Source organism: Eulemur rufifrons, chromosome 2 (assembly GCF_041146395.1).
Source record: "Eulemur rufifrons isolate Redbay chromosome 2, OSU_ERuf_1, whole genome shotgun sequence".
Lineage (NCBI taxonomy): Eukaryota > Metazoa > Chordata > Mammalia > Primates > Lemuridae > Eulemur > Eulemur rufifrons.
This window is the reverse complement of record NC_090984.1, coordinates 47919840-47943071: the sequence shown is the minus strand read 5'-3', so window position 1 is coordinate 47943071 and position 23232 is coordinate 47919840. Positions and strand designations below refer to the sequence as shown.

Genomic DNA, 23232 nt, shown 5'->3' with positions numbered 1-23232 from the left:
TTTTTGCATATGGTGTGAAATAGGGTCTAATTTTATTCTTCTGCATGAAGATATTAAGTTTTCCCAACACCATTTATTAAAGAAACTGTCCTTTCCCCATTGCATGTTCTTGGCACCTGTGTCAAAAATCAATTGACCCTAAATGCATGGGTTTATCTCTGGGCTCTCTATTCTTTTCCATTGGTCTGTGTGTCTGTTTTTATGCCATTATCATGCTGTTTTGGTTACTATGGCTTTGAAGTCAGGTAGTGTGATGCCTCCGGCTTTGTTCTTTTTGCTCAAGATTGCTTTGGCTATGTGGGGTCTTTTGTGGTTATATACAATTTTAGCATTTTTTTTTCTATTTCTGTGAAAAATGTAATTGGACTTTTGATAGGGATTGCATTGAATCTATAGGTCACTTTGGGTAGCATGGCCATTTTAACAACATTAATTCTTCCAATTGACCAACATAGGATATATTTGCATTTATTTGTGTCTTCTTCAATTCTTTCATCAATATTGTACAGTTTTCAGTGTACAGGTCTTTCACCTCCTTGGTTAAATTTATTCCTAAGTATTTTATTTTTTTGTGGCTATTGTAAATGGGATTGTTTTCTTGATTTCCTTTTTGGATAGTTGTCAGTGTGCAGAAATGCTGCTGATTTTTGTTAGTTGATTTTGTAAATGCTACAAGTTTACTGAATTTATTAGTTCTAACAGATTTTTGGTGGAGTCTTTAGGGTTTTCTATATATACGATCATGTTGTCTGCAAATGGACATATTAATTTCTTCCTTTCCGATTTTTTTTTTTTTTTTTTTGACAGAGTCTCACTCTGTTGCCTGGGCTAGAGTGCCATGGCATCAGCCTAGCTCACAGCAACCTCAAACTCCCGGGCTCAAGCCATCCTACTGCCTCAGCCTCCCAAGTAGCTAGGACTACAGGCATGCGCCACCATGCCCGGCTAATTTTTTCTATGTATTTTTAGTTGTCCAGCTGATTTCTTTCTATTTTTTCAGTAGAGACGGGGTCTTGCTCTTGCTCAGGCTGGTCTCGAACTGCTGAATTCAAACGATCTGCCCGCCTTGGCCTCCCAGTGTGCTAGGATTATAGGTGTGAGCAACCGCGCCTGGCCCCTTTCCAATTTGAATGCCTCTTATTTCTTCCTCTTGTCTAATTGCTCTCTAGCTAGGACTTGCAGTGCTATGTTGAAAAGAAGTGGCAAGAGTGGGCATCCTTGTCTTGTTTCTTTTTATTTTTTAACATACCATTGTTGGCTTGAATCCTTGTCTTGTTTCTTATCTTAGAGGAAAAACTTTTAACTTTTCACCATTGAGTATGGTGTTAACTGTGGGCTTTTCATATATGGCCTTTATTATGTTTAGATAGTTTCCTTCTATTCCTAATTTGTTGAGAGGGCTTTTTTTTTAATTATTAAAGGATGTTGAATTTTGTCAAGTGCTTTTTCTGCATCTGTTGAGATGATCATATAGTTTTTGTCTTTCATTCTGTTAATGTGGTGTATCACATTTATAGATTTGCAAATATTCAACCATTCTTGCATCCCTGGGATAAATCTCACTTGATCATAGTCAGTGATCCTTTTAATGTGTGTTGAATTTGGTTTACTTGTATTTTGTTGAGGATTTTAGCATCTGTGTGCATCAGGAATACTGTGATTTTTTTTTTTTTTCTTGTAGTGTTTTTGTCTGGCTTTGGGATGAGGGTAATACTGGCTAGTTTATCAGTTTCTAATGTGTATTTTAAAAAAACTTATTCTTGGGACAGTAAGAAGGTATTAAGGTGTAAAGACTAAAGGGGCAGTACTTTCTTTTTGCTTTTGAGAGCTATAAAAGGCACCATGTTTTATTTTTTAACAAAATAAATAAATTAATTAAATTAAATTTTATTTTAAATTTACCATCCTATCCATTTTAAGAGTACAGTTCAGTAGTGATAAGTATTCACATTGTTATACAAGAAATCTCTAGAACTTTTTCATCTTGCCAAACTGAAACTCTGTGCCCATAAACACTAATTTCTCCTCTCCCCTTCTCTCAGCTCTTGGCAACAACCTTTCTACTACAGATTGTGTCCCTTATCCAAAATGCTTAAGACCAGGGTGTTTTAGATTTTGGATTTTTTCAGATTTTGGAATATTGCATTATGCTTACTGGTTGAACATCCCTAACCCCCAAATCTAAAATGCTCCAATGAGGATTTCCTTTTGAGCATCATATTGCTCACAAAGTTTCAGATTTTGGAGCATTTCAGATTTTGGAGTTTTTTTTTTTTTTTTTTTACTGGCTATTTTTTTTTTTTTTTTATTTCATCTTGTTATGGGGGATACAGAATTGCAGGTTACATACGTTGCTCCTGTACCGCCTTTCCCCCCAAGTCAGAGCTCCAGGCGTGTCTGTTCCCCAGGTAGTGCGCATTGCACCCATCATGTAGGTATATATCCCTCCCTTCTCCACCCCGCCCTTCCCGAGTCAGCACCTTCAAGCGTTACCATTCCCCAAATGGTGCACAATGCACTCATTGTGTAGGCATACCCCCATCCCCTCCCTCACCCCCCACCTCAGTCTGATATCCAATTGGTGTCATTCCCAGATTTGTATTTAGGTGATGATCAGGGAAACCAATTTTCTGGTGAGTACATGTGATGCTTGTTTTTCCATTCTTGGGATACTTCACTTAATATAATGGGTTCCAACTCTCTCCAGGAGAACCATAGAGATGTCGTATCTTCATTATTCCTTATAGCTGAGTAATATTCCATGGTATACATATAGCACAGCTTACTAATCCAATCATGTATTGATGGGCATTTGGGTTGTTTCCACATCTTTGCTATTGTGAATTGTGCTGCTATAAACATTCGGGTACATGTGTCTTTGTTACAGAATGACCTTTTTTCCTTTGGGTATATGCCCAGTAATGGGATTGCTGGGTCAAATGGCAGGTCTACTTGAATCTGTTTAAGATACCTCCATAATGCTTTCCACAGGGGTTGCACTAGTTTGCAGTCCCACCAGCAGTGTATGAGTGTTCCTGTCTCTCCACACCCACACCAACATGTGTTGTTTTGGGTTTTTTTGATAAAGGCCATTCTCATTGGAGTTAAGTGATATCTCATTGTGGTTTTGATTTGCATTTCTCTGATGATTAGGGATGTTGAGCATTTTTTCATATGTTTGTTAGCCATTCTTATATCTTCTTTCGAGAAGTTAGATTTTGGAGTTTTTGATTAGGGATATTTAACCTGTACCTGTTTCTATGATTTTGACTACTTTATTTATTTTTTTAGAGACAGAATCTTGCTCTGTAACACAGGCTGGAGCACAGTGGTCTAATCATAGCTCACTGCAGCCTGGAACTCCTGAGCTCAAGTGATCCTCCCACTTCCTAAGTAGCTGAGACTACAAGCCTGTGCCTCCATGCCTGGCTAATTTTTTTAGTTTTTGTAGCTATGGGGTCTCACTATGTTTCCCAGGCTGGTCTTGAAACTCCTGGCTTCAAGCAATCCTCCCAAAATGCTGGGATTACAGGTATGACCCACTGTGCCCAGCTGATTTTGACTACTTTAGACATCTTAGATGGGTGGAATCATACAATTTGTCCTTTTTATGACTAGCTTATTGTACTTAGCATAACATCTTCAACATTCATCCAGGTTGTAGCATGTGGCAGGATCTCCTTTTAAAGGCTATATAATATTTCATTGCATGTGTGTGTGTGTATATATATATATATATATATATACCACATTTTCTTTATCCATTTATCTGTCAATGGACATTTGGATTGTTTTTACCTCTTGACTATTGTGAATAATGCTGCAAGTTAAGATGGATGTGTAAATATCTCTTGAAGATCCTGCCTTGAATTTTTCTGGATATGTATCTAGAGGGGAGATTGTTGGATCATGTAGTAATTCTGTTTTTAATGTTTTGAGGAACCCATATCCTGTTTGTGGTCAAATGATCTTTAATAATGGTGCCAAGACCACACAATGGGGAAAAAGCAGTCTCTTCAACAAATGGTGCTGGAAAAACTGGATATCCACATGCAAAAGAGTGAAATTGGACCTTACATTATATACAAAAATTAAATAAAAATGGATTAGAGACCAAAATGTAAGACCTAAACCTATTAAATTCCTAAGACAAAACATGGGGGGAAAGCTTCAGGACATTAGATTTGGCAGTTCTTGGACATGACACCAAAAGCACAGGCCAGAAAAAATTAAAGTAGACTAATGGAATTACATCAGCCTCAAAAATATCTGGATATCAAAAGAAAGAATCTATAGAATGAAAAGGGCTTTTATAGTTTTAGGTCTTAAATTTGTTGAAGAGAGTGTTCTTTCCCCACTATGTGTTCTTAGCACTATTTTTGAAGATCATTTGATCACATATAGGCTGGTTTATATTTATTTCTGGGCTGTCTATTTGTTTTAGTTTTTTTTTAATTATAAATGGAAAATTTATAATTATATATTTATGGGGTATAAAATGATGTTACGTTTTATGAATACAATGTGGAATAATTAAATCAAGCTAGTTAACATATCCATCACCTCAAATACTTAACATTTTTTGTGGTGAGAACTCATGAAATTTACTCTGTTAGCAATTGTAAACTATTATTAACTGTAATAATACACTAATGCTGTGCAGTAGATCTCAAAAACAACTCCACACATTTCTCCTTTTGAGACTTTGTGCCCTTTGACCATGATCTCCCCATTTCCCCCACCTCCCGGCCTCTGTAACCCCCATTCTCCCATCTGCTTCTGTGAGTTTGTTTTAGATTCCATGTATAAATGAAGACATGTGATATTTGTCTTTCTGTGCTTGGCTTATTTCACTCAGCATAATGTTTTCCAGTTCCATCCATGTTGTCACAAATTACAGAATTTTCTTCTTTTTTAAGGCCAAATAGTATTTCTATTCTTTTTTTTTCTTTTTTTGGAGACAGGGTATCGCTCTGTTGCCCAGGCTGGAGTGCAGTGGCACAATTATAGCTCACTGTAACCTCAAGCGATCCTCCTGCCTCAGCCTCCCAAGTGGCTAGGACTATAGGCGTATGCCACCATGCCTGACTGTTTTTTGTAGAGACGGAGTCTTGCTATGTTGCCCAGATCTGAATAGTTTTTCACTGTATGTACCAAATTTTCTTTATTCATCTGTTGATGGACACTTAAATTGATTTCACAACATGGCTACTGTGAATAGTGCTGCATTGAGCTTGGGAGTACAGATATCTCTTCAACAAACCAATTTCAGATCTTTTGGATAAATACCTAGAAGTGGGATTGTTGGATCTGGGCTCACTATTCTGTTCCAGTGATTTACTGTATATGTCTGTCTTTATACCAGTACTACACTGTCTTGAATACTGTTTCTTTGTATTACATTTGGAAATCAAGAAGCGTGAGGCCTCCAACTTTGTTCATCTTTTTCAAGATCCTTTTGGCTATTCAGGGTCCCTTAAGCTTTGATAAGAATTCTAGGGTGTTTTTTTAAAAAAAAAAAACTGCAATAAATGCCATTGGGGTTTTGATGATGATTGCATTGAATCTGTAGATTGCTTTGGGTGCTATGGATATTTTAACAATATTAAGTCTTCTGATCCATAAACATGGGATCTCTCTACATTTATTCATATCTTTGATTTCTTTTAGCAGCGTTTTGTAGTTTTCTGTGTGGAGGTCTTTCACTTCCTTGGTTAAGCTTATTTCTAAGTATTTTATTCTTTTTGATGCTATTTTAAGTGAGATGATTTTCTTAATTTCCTTTTTGGATTGGTTACTGTTAGTGCGTAGAAACACAAATGATTTTTGTGTGTTGATTTTGTGTCCTGCAGTTTTGCTGAAATCATTTATTAGTTTTAACAGTTTTTTTGGTTATGTGTGAATCTTAAGGATTTTCTACATATAAGATCATGTCATTTGCAAACAGATAATTTTACTTCTTTCTTTCCAATTTGGGTACCCTTTATTTCTTTCTCTTGTCTCATTGCCCTGGCTAGGACTTATAGTACTATGTTGAATAACAGTGGTGAAAGTGGGCATCCTTGTCTTGTTCCAGATCTTAGAAGAAAGGCTTTCAGTTTTTCCCCATTCAGTATGATACTAGCTGAGTTTATCATATATGGCTTTTATTATGTTGAGGTATGTTCCTTTTATACCCAGTTTTTGGAGAGTTTTTATCTGAAGAGATGTTGAATTTTATCAATTGCTTTTTAGGTGTTAATTGAAACAATCATTTTGTTGATATGATGTATCACATTTATTGATCTGCTTATGTTGAACCATCCTTGCATCTCTGGGATGAATTCCACTTGATCATAATGAATAATCTTTTTAATGTATTGCTGGATTTGGTTTGCTAGTATTTTGTTGAGGATTTCTGCATTTGTGTTCATCACTGGCCTATAATTTTCTTACATTGAGATAGTTTCCTTCTATTCCTAGTTGGTTGGTTGTTTTTAATCATGAAAAGGTGCTGAATTTTGTCAAATGCTTTTTCTCCATCAGTTAAGATGATCATGTGCTTTTTGTCCTTCATTATGTTAACATGGTGTCTTACATTGATTTTTGTTATGTTGAACCATTGTTATATCCTACTGGTTATAGTACATAATCCTTTTAATGTGCTATTGAATTTGGGATGCTAGTATTTTGTAGAGGATTTTTGCATCAGTATTAATTAGGGATATTGGTCTGTAGTTTTCTTGTTGTGTCTTTGTCTGGCTTTGGTATCAGGATAATGCTTGCCTCATAGAATGAGTTTGGAGGTGTTCCCTCCAATTCTTTAGAAGAGTTTGAGGAGCATTGGTATTTGTTCTTATATTTAGTAGAATTCTCCAGTGAAGCAATCAGGTCGTGGGCTTTTCTTTACTGGGAAGTTTTTGATTACTGCTTCAATCTCCTTACTAATTTTTTTTGTTTGTTTTATAGACAGGGTCTTGCTCTATTGCCCATGCTGGAGTGCAGTGGCATGATCAGAGCTCACTGCAGCCTCAAACTGCTCGGCTTAAGTAATCATCCTGCCTCAGTTCCCCGAGTAGCTAAGACTACAGGCACATGTCATTATACCCAGCTTTTTTTTTTTTTGGTCTCACTATGTTGCCCAGGCTGGACGTGAACTCCTGGGCTCAAGGGATCTTTCTGCCTCGGTCTTCCAAAGTGCTGGGATTACAGGCGTGAGCCACTATGTCCAGCCTCCTTACTAATTTTAAGTCTGTTTATGTTGAGCCTAAGAATACTGAATTATAGAAATGCCCCCTGTATTTCTGGAGACAAGATTTGATTTCAGAAGTCAAATAAGGCTTTGCCTTAAGGAAAAGATAAATGTGTTAGTTCAAGAGCTGCCTCGTCTCAGGAGGGCGTCTTGCTGGTCAGTAGAAGCTGCATCTCAAGGAGACAGCTGTAAACTGGGCCTTTGCTTCTCACCTGTTTTGAAAGACAAGGCAGGCCTCCCTTAGGACCAAAGGTTGCCGGTGCTGCTGACAGGTGGACCCCTGGAGATGAGAGCTAATCAGATAGATATGCTATTGCCCAAGCCGGGCCCAGATGGAATCATGAGGTTAAAGTAATTAACACAAAGCACAGCCCATGTTGACTTCTGGGATCATCTCTGTCTCCAAGAACACAATCACCAGAGCCAAGATGTCTCTGTTTGTTGCTAAAGTAATAGCCTTATCATAAAACTTAGAAGTTTGCCCCAAGACGATTTTATAACCCATTGTTCCCCTAGTTAGAGTTAGTTAAAGGATCTGTAGTAGCCTTTTAGGAGACTTTGACCCTAAAGCAAACTGCCTGTCAGTATGCAAATCCCGTTGCCCTTGGCAACGGGGAGCCTGTATGTACCCTATATAATACCTGTGTGGAGTTTCAGTCGGGGAGATATTTTATGCGGGTAAAATATTTCCATCCAGATACCCTCCTTTATCTATTTTCATAAACTTTCACTTTATAAACTATATCTTTGGCTCTGTGTATTATTATTGCCATTACTTTGTATTTTTATTTCTGTTTCCTACTATATTTTTCATCCTTTGCGATGACCCCTGCCTGAGAGACCTGATCGGAAGAAAAAACCTCTTTGCAGGGAGCCTAGCTAACTCCCTGCAAACTGGCGTAGTCAACTTAGAGATCTGATCAGAACAAAGAGAAAAGGACCTCTTTGCGGGGAGCCTAGCTAACTCCCCGCATGTTTAGATTTTTTAAATTTCTTCATGGTTCAGTCTTGGTAGGTTATATGTTTCTTTTTTTTTCTTTTTTTTTTTTTTTTTTTTTTGAGACAGAGTCTCACTCTGTTGCCCAGGCTAGAGTGAGTGCCGTGGCGTCAGCCCAGCTCACAGCAACCTCAAACTCCTGAGCTCAAGCGATCCTCCTGTCTCAGCCTCCCGAGTAGCTGGGACTACAGGCATGCACCACCATGCCCGGCTAATTTTTTTTCTATATATATTTTTAGCTGTCCATATAATTTCTTTCTATTTTTAGTAGAGATGGGGTCTCGCTCTTGCTCAGGCTGGTCTCGAACTCCTGAGCTCAAACGATCTGCCCACCTCGGCCTCCCAGAGTGCTAGGATTACAGGCGTGAGCCACCACGCCCGGCCTATATGTTTCTAACAATAGAACTTATCCATTTCTTCTAGGTTATTCAATTTGTTGGTCGATAATTGTTATAATGCTTTTTATTTCTGTGCATCAATTGTAATGTTCCTTTTTTCATTTGATATTAGTTATTTGAGTTTTCTCTTTTGTTCTTAATTTAGCTAAGGGTTTGTCAATTTTGTCAATCTTTTCAAAATACCAACTCTTAGTTTAGTTGATTTTTTTCTGTTCTCTTTTATTTATTTCTGTGCTAATCTTTATTTTCTTTTTTCTTTCTAATAACTTTCAGGGTTTTTGTTGCTATTGTTCTTTTTCTGGTTCCTTTGAGTTAGGTTGTTGATTTGAGATCTTTTTTAATGTAAACTTTTACTGCTCTAAATTTCCCTGTTAGTATTGCTTTTTTGTGTCCTGTAAGTGTTGGTAATGTTGTATTTTTGTTTTCATTTGTCTCCAGATGTTTTCTAATTACTCTTGTGATTTTTCCTTTGAGCCCTAAATGTGTTTTTGATTTTAAAATTGTACGGAATATAAAATGGTTTCAGGTTCAGTTAAAAGAGGAGGAGTACAAAGAGGGAAAATAGCAGATCTGTCAAAATGCAAGCAATAACCTAGATTGTAGATTTCTTATTTCTAGGGTTTCTTTTGTTAAGATATGCTTTAAAAAATGGAGATTTCCCACAGAAAATTCCCCTTGTCCATTGGGCTAGGAATAGTGAGCTAAAAAAAGGTACTATTTCAGTGACCATCCACTAAGTACAAATCACTGTGCTCAGTAGATATTCACAGATGAGGAAGACATCATCTGTGTCTAGAGTTTCAGTCTTTTAGGGGGGATGAGATGAGGTTGGTGTAACTCAGTAACTTAATGAGGAGAAACTTGGCAGGGAAAACTAGCATTTAAAAGCAATGCCATCTTTATCCTCTGCCCAATGCTGCCTTGCGTTATGTAACACTTCCTTTAAAAAACTTTTTTTTTTTTTTTTTGTTGTTGTTGTTGTTGTTTTACTAGGCACAACACTATCACTGGGCGATGGCTGACCAGGTTCCAAGCTGTGTGGGATCCTAAACAAGAAGATTGTTTCATGATTGGCAGCATGGCCTTTCCACGGCGGGTGGAAATCTTCCATGAGGCAGGAAAGAGGGTACACTCTTTTCTTGGTGGAGAATGCCTTGCTTCTGTGTGTTCCATCAATGCTATGCACCCGACTCGGTATATTATGGCTGGAGGTAATTCCAGTGGGAAGATACATGTTTTTATGAGTGAAAAAAACTGCTGAGTTTTTGGTTTAGGAACCCAGTTTGTTCAAATTAATCACTAAGGGACCTAGTGATTCATGTGGCTTAGTGTGTTTACTTAGTAATACGCTATATTTAGCAAATACAAAATTGCTTTATTAATAAGAACTATGAGTAGAATGTCCTTTTAGTAAGGGAGAAGTCTTGGAGGATGTTTCTACAGGATGGGGAGGGAATTTGAGGGAAGGCTAAGGTGCCTTCACTTTTAATCAGACAGTATGTTGAGAAATTCTAACATTATAAATTATAAAGTTTTGAATGATTAGTATTAAAAGTTTTTGTGGTCTAATGATATGGTTTTGATTCTATAGTAATATATGGATTTGTGTTTCATTTTGTCATTTGGAATGAATATTTATTTCTAGACTCACACACTGGAAGAGATCCTTGAAAGATCATCTAACTCAGTGATTTTTGAACCTTTTAATTTTTTTTAACCTTTTTGCCCCCTGCCTCTAAGGTAAATCTTATGTGAAATCCCAAGATAACTGCTGAGAAGCTTTGGTTTACCTGGGGCAGGGCCTGAGTCTGAGTATGCTGAGCCTTTCCTTTCCTCCTCTTCTACCTGGCTCCTGAAAACACATCCAGGAACCCCAGGGCTCCTAGGCATAGGGTTTGGATCTACCCTGATTCCTATATAGGGATATTCCAGTGTAAGATTGTCCTCAGACCAGTGTTTTCCAGACTATGGGTTGTAGCTCTTCATGTGAAATCAGTTTAATGACTAGTGCTTAAAAAAATGAAAAGGAAAGAATTAGTAAAGAACAGAAAACATAATTAGAATAAGTATTATTTTGTAAAACTTAGTTACGTATGCACATATATTTGTAGGTATATATATTTGTGTATACTCAGATGTAAAATGTATTTTTTCATTACTGTTGCTCTGTGGGTCATGGCTAAAGAAGTAAAAGCTACCGCCTTAGAATGTCGCAGACACCCCTATCTGTCCCTGTCTTTAAATTCTCCATAGGAGAGTCAATAGCCTGTTAAGTGAATACCTTCATTCCAACTCATATTTTGGAGAAATGTTATGAAATACCACTTTTGGTTTTTCTGTATAAAAATGTTTTCAGAAGTTATGGTAATTTCATTGTGTTTGTTGGGAAAGGGAGCTGCTCAATCAGTGACTGATATTACTGTGTGACATCTGTCCAACTTTTTTGATTGTTCTTCATTGTCAAACTACTACTGAAAGACCTGTAAAGAGCTTTGGTGATATGTTTGAGTTCTAAGAGGAAATATTATTAAATACCTTCTCATAATTGTATATCACAGAAATAAAGTGATGTGTAATTTCCTTGAAATTTGTTTTCTAAATCATTTCCTTCTTTATGATTAAAATTTAAGTGTTTTGAGGTTTAGTTTATTAATATGTTGAGGGTGTTTATAAGGAATAGGAGTTCTCTATTTTCTATGTGATACAAGTAGAGGAATTGATAAGTGAGATGGAAACATTAAGAATGGGAAAGTAAAGCTAAGTGAGGTTGAGTTATATTTAAACCATTCATGAATCATTGTAAAAGAAGGCTTTAGACTCCCTTTCCCTTTTTTGTACCGATTAATTTCACAGGTTCTTGAGTGGTTCTATGGGAATTTTTTTTTAATTTCAAAATATTACAGGGGTACAAATGGTTTGCCTACATGAATTGCTTTTGTACAGTTTGAGTCAAAGTTATAAGTGTGTAGATGGGAATTGTTCTTTTTAAGATGCTGAAAACTACTCTTATCAAATTAGTACCATCATTTAAGCTTTGGACACTTGGTGGTAATTGCCTGGCCTCTGCAATAAATGTTAGCAAATTCTTGATGTTTCTCACTTTTGTGGTTTCTTTTGCCATTGTAGCTTCATAAACTGTGCTATTTATATCCAATTTTACTTAATAGAGTTATATCTTCTTTAGGCAATGCAGGAAGTTAAGGAGAATGAGTAGGGACTTTTTACTTGGTGGTAAGCTTTATAATGGAGTAATTGTTTAAATCTAGAAAGCACATAAAGGAAAATTGTCTCCCTTGGGACATTCTTACACTGTAATCTGTAGTGAAATGTACTTCTCCCAGAGACTCGCTTACAGCTGTGTAGCTTCTGTAATTATGTATGTATTATGATTGCTCCCTGCAGGATAAACCTTTTCTGTAAGTTTGGCCTTTATGATATCTTTTAAGCACATAAGTTGTGAATTCCACTTGAGTTATTTATTTATTTTTTTGACATGCCCAGCCTTTGATTATCTAACTTTAAGGAAGGAGCAGACAATTCTCATTTTGGGTGGACAGAGACTTGGTTGGACCAGGTAAGACTGCAAATCATTAGAAAGTAATAGACTCTGAGTTGTCTAAGTCTTACTTTAATATTCTGGCCTTTCAATTTCCTTTTCACAGAGGAGATTTTACAAAGGGAGTTCTCCAGGAAAGCAGGAAGCCTTAGGGCTGTGGATACAAATATTTAAATCCTTTCAGCCAGCGTATACTACATGGGATAGGGCTGGGGAAAGACACACATGCCTTCTCTATCAAACTGACAGGAAGAAATATACACCCTCTAACTTCACATTCCAAAAACTTAGATGTCCTGTTTATTAGGCTGTCCTTTTTTCTTCTTCTTCTTCTTTTTTCTTTTTTCTTTTTTTTTTAAGACAGGATCTTGCTATGTTGCTCAGGCTGGTCTTGAACTCGGCCCAAGCAATCCTCTCGCCTCAGCCTCCCGAGTAGCTGGAATTACAGGTGTGCACCATTGTGCTTGGTAAGGCTGTCCCTTCTGACTTAGTACATTCTCCCCCAACTCTCTCCCACCCCCTGGTTTATAGTACGTCGCTGATGGCTAGAAATGAGTTTTAGTTCTAAGATAGTGTAAACCATATTCTTGCTCATTTGCCTATAAAACATTTTATGGTACATTTTCCCAAAGTGGAAGCTGTGCAGCAAGAGGAAATGTATTAAAAGTGTGCTTTGCCTGTTTTACTCTACTCCAGCAGTGGGTTGTAGGGGTCTGTAGAGGAAGCCTGTTTGTGAGCTAAAACCAAAAGTATGTTCAGGTGCAGAGAAGCTCGATTATGTTGGAGGAACACAAAGCAGAGAGAGTGGGGGCCAGAGTCCTACCAGGGGTGTATGTGTAGGCAGTTCTCGTTTAGGTATCAGCCAAAGGGAGGTGGCTGTGAATCTGTAGGGCCATAGGAAGCCACTGAAGTCCAGTGGTTCTTGTGCTTTTTACTCTTCAGATCATTTCAAGCAAAGACTTTTGTCGTAAAAATGAAACACTCCAGTGGGAATATGGCACTGATATCATTTTATAGGAAGTGGGAACCTCTGAGAACTTGGAGGTAAGTGACCTAACCTGATTGATTGGCATTTAGGAAGATGATCTGGCAGCAGAATAGGGGAGAGTAGGGCAGGCAAAACTGAGAACAGGAAGATTAAGCAGCTTGCACAGTGGGCCAGGCCCCCAGTGTCACCTCTTATCCTCATGGAATTTAGCAGACCATTACCAATTCCATGACCACCGAGTGATGGTTACATAATTGGATGAGATGATGTTATACAGATATATTTTATAAATTATAAATATGTGGTTTATTACTGTGGTGGTGATATCATTCTGTTTCCTTCACAGGAAGTGTTTTCTGTTCTCTCACTTCATGCTTTAGTAAGAACACTGGACTAGAAGCTGGGCTACCTAGGTTATAGTTTGGGTTCTAATACTATGTAATCTTGGGAAAATCACTTAACCTTCTTGGTTTTCCTCAAAAAAATGAGGTCCATTTCATCCCTAAAATTATTTCACATTTATAGTTTCTCAGTTTCTAGTAGTGTTTATTTTGCGGGGAGGGACAAAGATAATAGATATAAGCAAAATGATCATTTTCTTTTTTTTTTTCTTTTCCATTTTAGACTATAGGAAGTCCATGACCAAAAATGATCATTATATGATCCCAGTTGTGAACAGCAGTCAGGTATGTGAATGCTCCTGTTATCCTTTTATCTATGTGTTTGTAACTTTAAGGGGAAAAAAGTGAGACAGGGTATAAGGTAAAGAAAGAGCCCACTCTTCCATGATATTTAAATATTTATTTAAGTTTAAAAATAATCTTCATGGCACCAATGATTTTATGCTAACTACATACTGCATATGTAGAAAAAAGTACATTGCTTTGAAGGAAAATGTAACTTAAAGAGTTTTTGGCACACGAAAGGTTAACAACTATATATTTTCAAATGAAACTAAGAAATTCACATTTGCAGGTAGTTTACCCTCTACTGCTTAAAAGATGCAGTACAACTATTCTTTAGTAAGAATTTTATTTCCTCTGGTAGATGAAGCTGTGGAAACCATTGCTTTTTCTACAATGAAATAAAACTAATTTTGAGAGAAAATGAGAGACATAGTAGAACACAGTAAAACCAGGTTAAAAGCTTGAACAATTTTTAATGATGAGGAGATACTAAAAAAGACCAGTCACCAACAAAGGAGGTTTTTGTTATTCAAGCACTATTTGAAAAGCAAATTGAAGGAAACTTTCCTATCTATATTTTCTGGGATGAGCCCTGGAAAAAAACAAATAACCTGAAAGTTTCTGTTCAGAGAGCAAAATTCAGCTGTTGGAAATGGTATGGACTACTGTACTGTTAGAACTCTAGACACAAGTAACGTACCAGAAATGGAATACTGCATCTGTCTTTAATGTGAACATGAAAAGTCAGGGTCGAGGCTATCACGCACTGCATAGAAACACCATTATTCTACAGACTGAGGTAGGAGCACTACACTAAAAGGTAATCTGCTATGTTGCATAAGACAGTAAATATCCAGGTTAATACCAGCCCCCTGTTTCCTGACAGCCTTTTCATCTGTGGGTCTACTTTTCATTTTAGTCCTGTGCTAAATAAAGCCTTGCTATATAGATGACAAGTGGCAGTGGCTAGTTGGTTTCAAGTGATCCCTAATCTTTACTAGGATCTCCTTCAGTTTGTTTTGTCACTTGGTAAATAGATGTTTGTAATTCTGCCCAAATTGTTGCTGGTATGGAAATGGTCAGAGAGGCCCTCTTCCATTCTTAGAGTCCAGCTGCGTTTTAGCATTCCAATGTTTGATCTTGTTCATCTTGGCATCAGACATCTCTTTGCTGGTTGGTTGTTCGAGCACCCTTTAAGCAAGCAACCCAATGCCTCCTCTGGGAAATGGTCCTAGATCTTTGACACATGTTAGGATGGGAGCACAGCTGACTCTCTTCTGCTAACATACTGGTAAGGATCAGTTTTATTGTCTAGATCAGGGTTGGCATATTTATGGCCTGTGGGCCAAATTCAGTTGACTGTCTATTTTTGCAAAGTATTATTGGAACACAGCCATGCTGCTTCATTTATGTATTATCTGGCTGTTTTTGTGCTATGATGGCAGAGTTGAGTAGTTGTGACTGAAAATGGCCCACAAAACCAAATTATTTACTGTCTGGCATTTTACAGAAGTTTGCCAACCTCTGGTCTAGATGAAAGGATGTCTTTCTTTAAAATTTGCAACCCCTCCCGTCCAAAAGAAACCGCCCAATTATTTCATAGCTGTTATATTCAAACATGGACATGGTTCTACCATCTCAGGGGATGAAATAGGGGAGATCAAATCTACAAATGACTTATTCTGTTCTGCATATGGGCTGTCCAACATCACAGGGTGTCAGCAGCTGCTTCACTATTGTGTAGGTTCCAGGAATATGTCCATTGATCATCCTTAAATAAGCCTTCAGGCCCCAGATGACTTAGAAATCTCTCCCTGAGATGAAAACAAGATCTTGTGTGTCATTGGTTTTAAAAGTTGAAGAGCTCGGGCTTAGGAACACACTCACCCTTCATGTGCCTGTGCTTCTGCGTGCCTCCAGGGCTTCCCTCAGCAAGGATGGCAGGTGCTTTTCTAGAACTTATTTTCCTGATGCAGAGGATGACCTTAGGGGGCAGCATTTCTACATCTAAGTGCTGGTCTCTGCCACATTCACCTTCTGTCTTTTGTAGGCATCTCTTAGAAATCCTATTTAAAGAGATTCTTTTCCTGGTCCCTTCTAAGGCTGCTTGTTGATCTTGGAATTCTATTTTCTGATGCTTTTCATTCTCAGGATCAGTTTCTTTCTTGCATCGTTTAGTTCATCAGGTTCTATTTTCTTAATCCGTAAAGTAAAAAATAAAATATGAATTGATAAGAAAATAACATTTTGTTGTTAAAATATAAATTGAAATAGTCTAGGGGGAGGTTGTGTACAAAATAAGCACTGCTCTCTGAATCTCAACAGTCTCTCAGGTAACTTAGCTCTGGTTTCTGTTAGCTATACTTTGTCCAACACTTGACAGTACTCTCTCTCTCTCTCTGGCACCACTGAATTCATTTGACATCCCTGGAGCACTATAAAAAGTCTTGAGGTTTTTCAGGAAAAAAATCACAGAAGTCTAAGTTCATTATACAAAACTATGGTGATGCCCACTAGGCTCTAGTCTAAGGGGACAGACTTACCCCACCCCTGCTGCTGCTGCTGCTGTAGCGGTGGTCCCTTCAGATGCCCACTCTGCTCAGATTTGAAAAAACAAAAGGAAAAGAAAATCCAACTCAGACCATCATAAGAAGCAACTTTCCATTTAATCATTCTACATGGATGTTTACTTTTTTAAAAGTCTGTCTGGCAAGAAAACCTAAACAGTCCCCATTGTCCAGACCCCTGGCCTGCCCCGCCGAGGCTGCAGTGATGGCTCTACTGGAACCCAGCAGCACCAGTAGGAAAGCTCCTGCAGAATACAGAGGACAGCGGCTCTCTAGTCTTCAACTAGTGTCCCATCTGCTAGGTGACACTACTGCAATAATCAGTAATAGTAAAATAAATTATTTTTATTTGATACTTTCAAAATAATACACATCTATGAAAAATCAAAATTCAAAACCAGAAATTATCCTGCAAATCAGAAGGATGAGAAACAGAGTCGCTGAGCCTTTCTTGAAAGAACCTCTGAAGAAAATGAGTTTTCCCAGTTTGTTTAGACAGGGCGTGAGCCTATCCCTTTCTTCTTCTGGGAAACAACCCTCCTAGGCTGCAGTGTAATTTTTGTCATGAGAGGAGGACTTGGTATATGTGCCGATGGTTCCGCGATGGGTCCCATTGCTGGGAATGGGTAGCCGGGCTCCTTGGTCCACCTGGCTAGTTATTGGGAGGAGTCATGCCTTCTCAGGTGTCAATGAGCAGGCTCACCACTGAGCGGATTTTGCAGGCAAACCATCGCCTGAGGGGACAAAAGTATTGATAGTGGAATTGTTCAAACTCGGGGGTCTGGCGGATATCGCGGAAAAAGGCAATGTCAAGGTCAGACTCGGTAAGGATGATCAGGAGGAGGAGCAAAACAAAGAGGAGTCCCATGGTCACAAGGAGCAAACGGAGGACACTTAAAACAAACTTATTCACCTGTTCCTCTTCTGGCCTGCTGTGCCCCTGACACAGGGCCCTCAGCTCTCCCCCCAGGGCCTCCACTTCTGCAGCATTTGGGGTGCTGGCATCAGACTCCTTCTCCTCCTCGATGCTGCAGGTGGCTCCATTGATCTGCCGGGAAAGCAGCATCAGCTCCAGGCTGTGCTCGGCCACAGGGGTGGGCAGCACGCTGTCTGCAGGGCTGTAGGCCTCATCCGCAATCACAGCTACTCGCTCGTTGCTGTCTGCCCGACTGCTTCTCACATGAGGCAGGAAGGTGTCCCCATGGGAAGAGGAACGTACCGGGGTGGAATGGGCACTGTCCCGTAGGGACTCTAGGCCTGGAAAAGCAAAAGGGACATAAGTTGGCTTTTTGTGTCCCAACACACCCTCTGCTATTCAGTAACATGCATTCTGTTTTGTCAGGTGCCTCTCTGCACACCCGTGTGACCAGCCTTGGCTACAGCACTCTTTTCTGTTTGTTTTTTAGAGATAGCATCTCACTCCGTTGCCCAGGCAGGAGTGCAGTGATGCAATCATAGCTCACTGTAACCTTGAACTCCTGGGTTCAAGCTATCCAGGTGAGTGTCACCATGCCTGGCTAATTCTTCTAATTTTTTTTTTTTTCTTAGAGACGGAGTCTCACTATGTTGCCCAGGCTGGTCTCAAACTTCTGGGCTCAAGTGATGCTCCTGCCTTGGCCTCCCAAAGTGCTTGGATTACAGGTGTGAACCACTGTGCCTGGACCGGCCCTGTACTCTATTTTGATAGTCAAGAATAGGATAAGAGAAGCAGCAGAAATCAGAGCAGTCATTTTGGAAGATTTTTTGTTGCTTTTTGCTTATGGTTTTGGCCTAATTTGTTAAAGATTCTACCTTTCTTGCCTTTGGTGTGCTGGGGCTAGTTTTAGCCCCATTTGAAAGAGAATCTGAATTGCAGACTGTCCCTGATGTAGAGGTGGGACCATGGTTCAGATCTCAAGTCTGCCTTTTGGGTGAGGGCCTTGAGAGGTAGGAACTGGGAGAAGGAGAATGCGTTTTGCCTCACTGGGCTTCATCAAATACTATTTTCAAATACTGAGTGCCTTCCTAACAGCCCAGCACTTGGCGTCTTGAGTTCATGAGGTGAAATCTCTTGGATTTCTGCAGTTGCTGTCGGTGTTTTCAGCCTCCCTGTTCTAGCCGTTCTGACCTTGTGGGATGGTGGACACTCTCCCTGCTCTTCCCAAGCGCTTCCTGAGGGAGCGGGAGAGCAGTCCCTGACCAGCTCCCTCTCTTTTCACCTAAGGAGGAGCTGGGTCTAGAATAGACTGAAAGCTCCTACATCTTTAGACACTCTCGAGCGCAAAGCAGTCTCTTGAGAAGATCTGGTTGGGTCAGGGGAGAAACTCTCTTACATTTGTTAGGAGAAAAAGGGTATTCTGGACCCTAAAACTATCCAATTGTCTCTTTTCTTTCTCAGATGAAACTATTTCTTTCCAAGGCTCTCACAGGGCTCAAGCTCTGGCAGGGAAAAATAGGAGCTGGTCACACCCTCAACCAAAGAGTGGCCGTCAAGGTCAGAGTGTGGCCCACATCACAGTGCTCCCAAGGAAAGAGCTTCTTGTTTCAGGTTAAATGTCTACATTTTCCACTGCTGGCCATCTTGGTGGTGCCAGTGTGGCTCTGCCTTTGTGACCTATGACAAGAAAAGCCAGTCCCCTTCTGTTGTTCTGAAATAGGCTGTGATGGTCCCAGACTGTTCGTCTGGATCCTTGAGTTTGACCTTTTGATAGAATCCAAATTTTACAGAACAAATCCTTTTAATGAAGGGATTTGTTCTGTGAAGTTTGGGTTCTGTCAAAGGGCTGAACTTGGGGATCTGGAGGGCCACATGAGGCCTTGAGGCCGCAGGTTCCCTATCCCTACAAGGGCTAGTTCCAGAAGCCTAAAGATCTCTTTTAAAAATGTGCCAGTGGCCTTTCAGAAATAGTGTGTTGCTTCTTGCTTGGCTCCCTTGTGGCTTGGCCATTTGTACCAGCCAGCCGGCCCGACCAGCCTGGTGAAGCCTGTCTCAGCACAGGCACAGTTAAGGATTCTCCAGAGAAACCGACCCTGGAATCTGGGTTCCAAATGAGTATTATGGGCGGGGCCGGGTGATGGCCGGGCACCTGCTGTCTACTTGTCCTCCCCATCACCTCGCCATTGGTACATTTGCCACAGCTCTAAACTTCTGTTTTCAGAAGCTCCTCCTGGTCCTAGCTGTATTTTGTTTGTCCCTAGGCTAAAATCTTAAATTTGGTTAATGTTTTAAACTTTTTAAAGCACTTTCATCTTACCCTTCAATAACTCCATGGAGTAGTGAGGGCAAGAGGTTACAGAACTTGCCTGAAGTCATGTGGTTGATTGTTAAAGGCAAAGCCAAGGATGGAATCCAAGCCTCTTTCTAGTTCAGGGTGCTACTGATCATATAGAGAAAGCCCTCACTTAACGTTCTCAACAGGTTCTTGCAAACTGTGACCTTAAATGAAACAATGTATATATAGCAGGTCCTAGAATAACATCAAGTTCTTCAATGTCATTTCTTTATAATGGTGACAAGGAAAAAAAAGTGGTTTCATTATGTTGCTTTGCTTAAAGTTGCAGTTTCCAAGAACCTATCAACGATGTTAAGTGAGGACTTACTGTAGCTGAGTTCCAGGGAATGGAACCATGGCCAGGATGGATTAAGTCAACAGCCTGCATCTGCCTTAGATTTAGGTCTCAATTGCCCAAGAAACTGTTGTGAAAGAATGTGAAATTAAGAGCCGCTGTCCCTTGTTCCGGAGCTCTTGATGTTTCTTTAACCTTGCTATTACCCAGTATTCCTCCCTGATGCTCCCATTTGCACGCAAGTACCTCAGAGTATGTTATAGGTCATCGATAAAACAGAACGTTTAAGGCCCTGGTCGCAGCATGTTGCTGGCTTGGCTCCTTTCCCAAGCACACCTCTGCCCATTGCATAGGGCACCTGATACCCTTTCAAAGGCCTGCCCCTTCGCAAGGACAGCTCTGACTGCCAGATCTTCCAAAGTGTGACCAGCTTAGCTGCCAGCGGCCACTTCAGTGCAAGCTTAACTTAGCCTATAATTCAGCCCTCAGCTTGCAGGGGAAGGAGAGAGGCAGACACTGTGACATGAGAAAACAAGGCAGACGGTCACCACAAGCCACATCATATTGGGAGTTGTTGGTGCTCTCAGTAAACTAGACAGTGGACAGGTATGCATTTCTAGCAGAATGCCTGGCAAATACAAGTATTCAGTAAATGTTAGTCCAACTGCTCTCTTGACAGAAAACCTCACCTGTAAGGTTAACATTCCATGTCAGGTTAGCCCTGTACAAGAAATTAAGTTTTCACTATGGAGGAACCACACCTACCCTGCCCTGCCCCTTCCCTCAAGCTGTTTTTCTGGGCTGGCTGGGGCGGGTGCGGTGGGAAGGATCTAGGATAAGTGGCCCAGCAAAACAGAGCAGAGTCTTTTTTACCTTGGAGGCGCTCCAGCTGACTCCCATGCCCCGCGGTGGCTCCCAGAGGGCGGAGGGGCGCAGTAGTCAGGACCCTACCCTGGAGCCGGGGCCCCATCCTCAGGATGCGCACGCTTAGGTGCCGAGAGCAGTGATTAGTCAACCGGAGCTGGACGTGGACTCTGGTGTGAATCTTAATCAGACTCTTCCCCATGGTGGCCCAGGCAGGCAGATACCTCTTCAGTGGAAACCAGCTGATCTCTTCAGAGAAACCAGCCAGGCAGGGGAGATGTGGAGAGGGAAAGGGTGGAAAGCCCACTAGGGACAAAGGATTTCCGCTGATCCCACGCCATGGCAGCCCCTCAGCAGTGCCTCCTCTGCTGGAGAGAGAAGGCCGGCTCTCCAAGCCTCGGATCAGGCTGAATGCAAGGAAGGAGCAGCTCTGAGAGGCCACGTTATCAGTGCACTGGATTCAGTCAGAAGCACTTAGAGCCATAAAAAGCAATGCTTCCCTAGCCTGCAGCCCTTTCCCCGAGGCCTGGATAAGGGCCCCAACCTCTCAGAGGGTGAGGGACAGAGAGGTCAGCGAACAATTCCAGAGGGTAGGGAGAATCAAGACTGTCCCAGAAAATCCAGGTTGTAAAGTTACGAAGACGTTGGGCTTTATCCAGGCCACATCTGGTACAGGCCTGCCCCGGTGCCAACAAGTCACACAGTCTACACTAGCTTTGGGCTGGGTGGCTCTGCAGTGCAGGAGGTGGTTTCTGTGACACTAGCTTAAGGGCTATGTAGACTGTGGGAAAGACAATCATTGATGGAGCCTGAACCAGTTTCAAATGTCCATAAATTCCTTGGGATTCTGGTTGGTTGTGCCTTTCTTCTAGGGCCCTCATGACATCCCCCCATTGGGTGGACAGTTAGGGTCAGCTTTGTTTGTTAGAACTTTTAAAGGCAAAACTTCTCTTGAAAGATGATGCACCTGAACTTTTGTCTCCTGGAAATTGATCCATTCTTTACTTACACAGGCTTGGTAGACCCTGCCCTGATACTTAGCAGCTAAAATCTTTTATTTTTCCTACATCCAAACCAGATGTCCATCTCCCTCTCCTCGCCCTGAGCCTGTGAGGTTCGTTCTTGCTGGGTCAGTTCTTAGCTGCTTCTACCTACTCCCTCCTGAATCTGATGGGTCCTGGGCTGGGAGCCCTGGGCAGGGGCAATGAAGAGCAGGGTGGCTGGGTGAGTAGCGCATGGAGCCTGCTGAGCCATAGCCTTCCAAGCGTGAAATTCCACAAGGCTGAGATTTTGACATACCCTCTCCCCACTGCAGCCTCCCCTGGTGTTCTGCACGCAGGTGAGTAGTTTGGATGAGGAACCTGCTGCTGCAGTGGGAGAATCTAGGCTCTGGGAGGAGGCCAGAGGTAAAGCCAGAGCTGGGGTGGGATGGAAGCAGGCTCAGCATGTCTCAGGGGAACAGGAGGATTGTGTTTCCCATCCCTGAGTTGTTCTGCTCACCCTACTTGGCAGTGACTCCACATGAGTTATGTCCCCACCCAGCCTCAGCCTCCCCTGTCCTGGAGATGCTGGTTTTGCTGGACATTCTTCCTTATTCTGGGAATTAGACGTGCATGAGGCTTCTCTCCTATTTTATACCCTGCATGAGTGCTGCCTTCCCAGGGTGAGCCTTTTCTTTGGGAGGACAGCTGTCCCAACTTTCTGTAGGAGCCTTCGAGTGAACCCACTGGCATCAGCGTTAGGATGGATGGGAAAAAGGGCCACAGAGAGGGGAGAAAGTTGTGTCCTCAAAGGAGGAGAATAAATTCATTCTACTTTCTTGAGATGTACACCCCAAAAGAAGAGGGACAGCGAAAGCCAAGCCCAGTTCTCTAGCTCAGCCTAAGACGGGAGGAAGACCAGGAGGCTGTGTGTGATGATGCTCACATCTCCATAATTCCATGCTTCGCAGAGCGATTACACCTAGGAGTTCACAAGGTGGTCTCTCACACCCAACTCCATTCTGCAGTGGGGCAGGAGGCTCAGAGAGGGTAAGCGACCTGCTCTAGAAAGTGCATGGCAGGACTCCTATTTGAATCTTGTCTTTGACTTCCTGACCAGGGCTCTTAGCACTGTGTTTGCTGCCTGCCTAATGAATGCTTTGGTCTCTTTAAAGTACTTCTGCACATGTTAGCTTCCTTGCGACCAGTGGGGTGGGCAAGGAAGATGTCTCTATTTTACAAATGCACAACTAAGATACTCAAATAATTAAGAAACTTGATGGTGGCTGTCTAGCCAGGGTTCTCAACCCCTAGCCTGTCTGGAGTTATATACCAGACTCAGGTAATGCGGAGTCTCACACTCATAGTGACACATCCTAAAACCCTAAACACAAACGAGAGATCTTCCCAGGGGAAGAG

At 41.0% G+C, this 23232-nt stretch overlaps 2 protein-coding genes across 9 annotated transcripts in view; one reads left to right on the top strand and one right to left on the bottom strand.

Moving 5' to 3' along the window:
- WDR76 (WD repeat domain 76) overlaps nucleotides 1–10148 on the top strand; it is a 48895-nt gene extending 38747 nt beyond the window's left edge. For both annotated transcript variants that reach the window (XM_069460760.1, XM_069460767.1), the window contains one exon: nucleotides 9620–10148. In XM_069460760.1, the coding sequence (XP_069316861.1) occupies nucleotides 9620–9887 (268 nt within the window). In that variant the 3' untranslated portion in view covers nucleotides 9888–10148. The remainder of the gene's footprint in view (nucleotides 1–9619) is intronic.
- A 3808-nt stretch (nucleotides 10149–13956) lies between these two features.
- Nucleotides 13957–23232, bottom strand: part of FRMD5 (FERM domain containing 5) — a 298361-nt gene continuing 289085 nt past the window's right edge. For 2 of the 7 annotated variants that reach the window (XM_069484181.1, XM_069484200.1), the window contains 3 exons: nucleotides 17337–17680; nucleotides 16400–16451; nucleotides 13957–16052 (listed from right to left, as the gene is read on the bottom strand). In XM_069484181.1, coding sequence (XP_069340282.1) covers nucleotides 16039–16052; nucleotides 16400–16451; nucleotides 17337–17680 — 410 coding nt within the window. In that variant the 3' untranslated portion in view covers nucleotides 13957–16038. Of the gene's footprint in view, nucleotides 16053–16376; nucleotides 16452–17102; nucleotides 17681–23232 lie in introns of those variants that run through there. The other 5 variants (XM_069484191.1, XM_069484210.1, XM_069484167.1 and 2 more) reach the window with 3 other exon arrangements.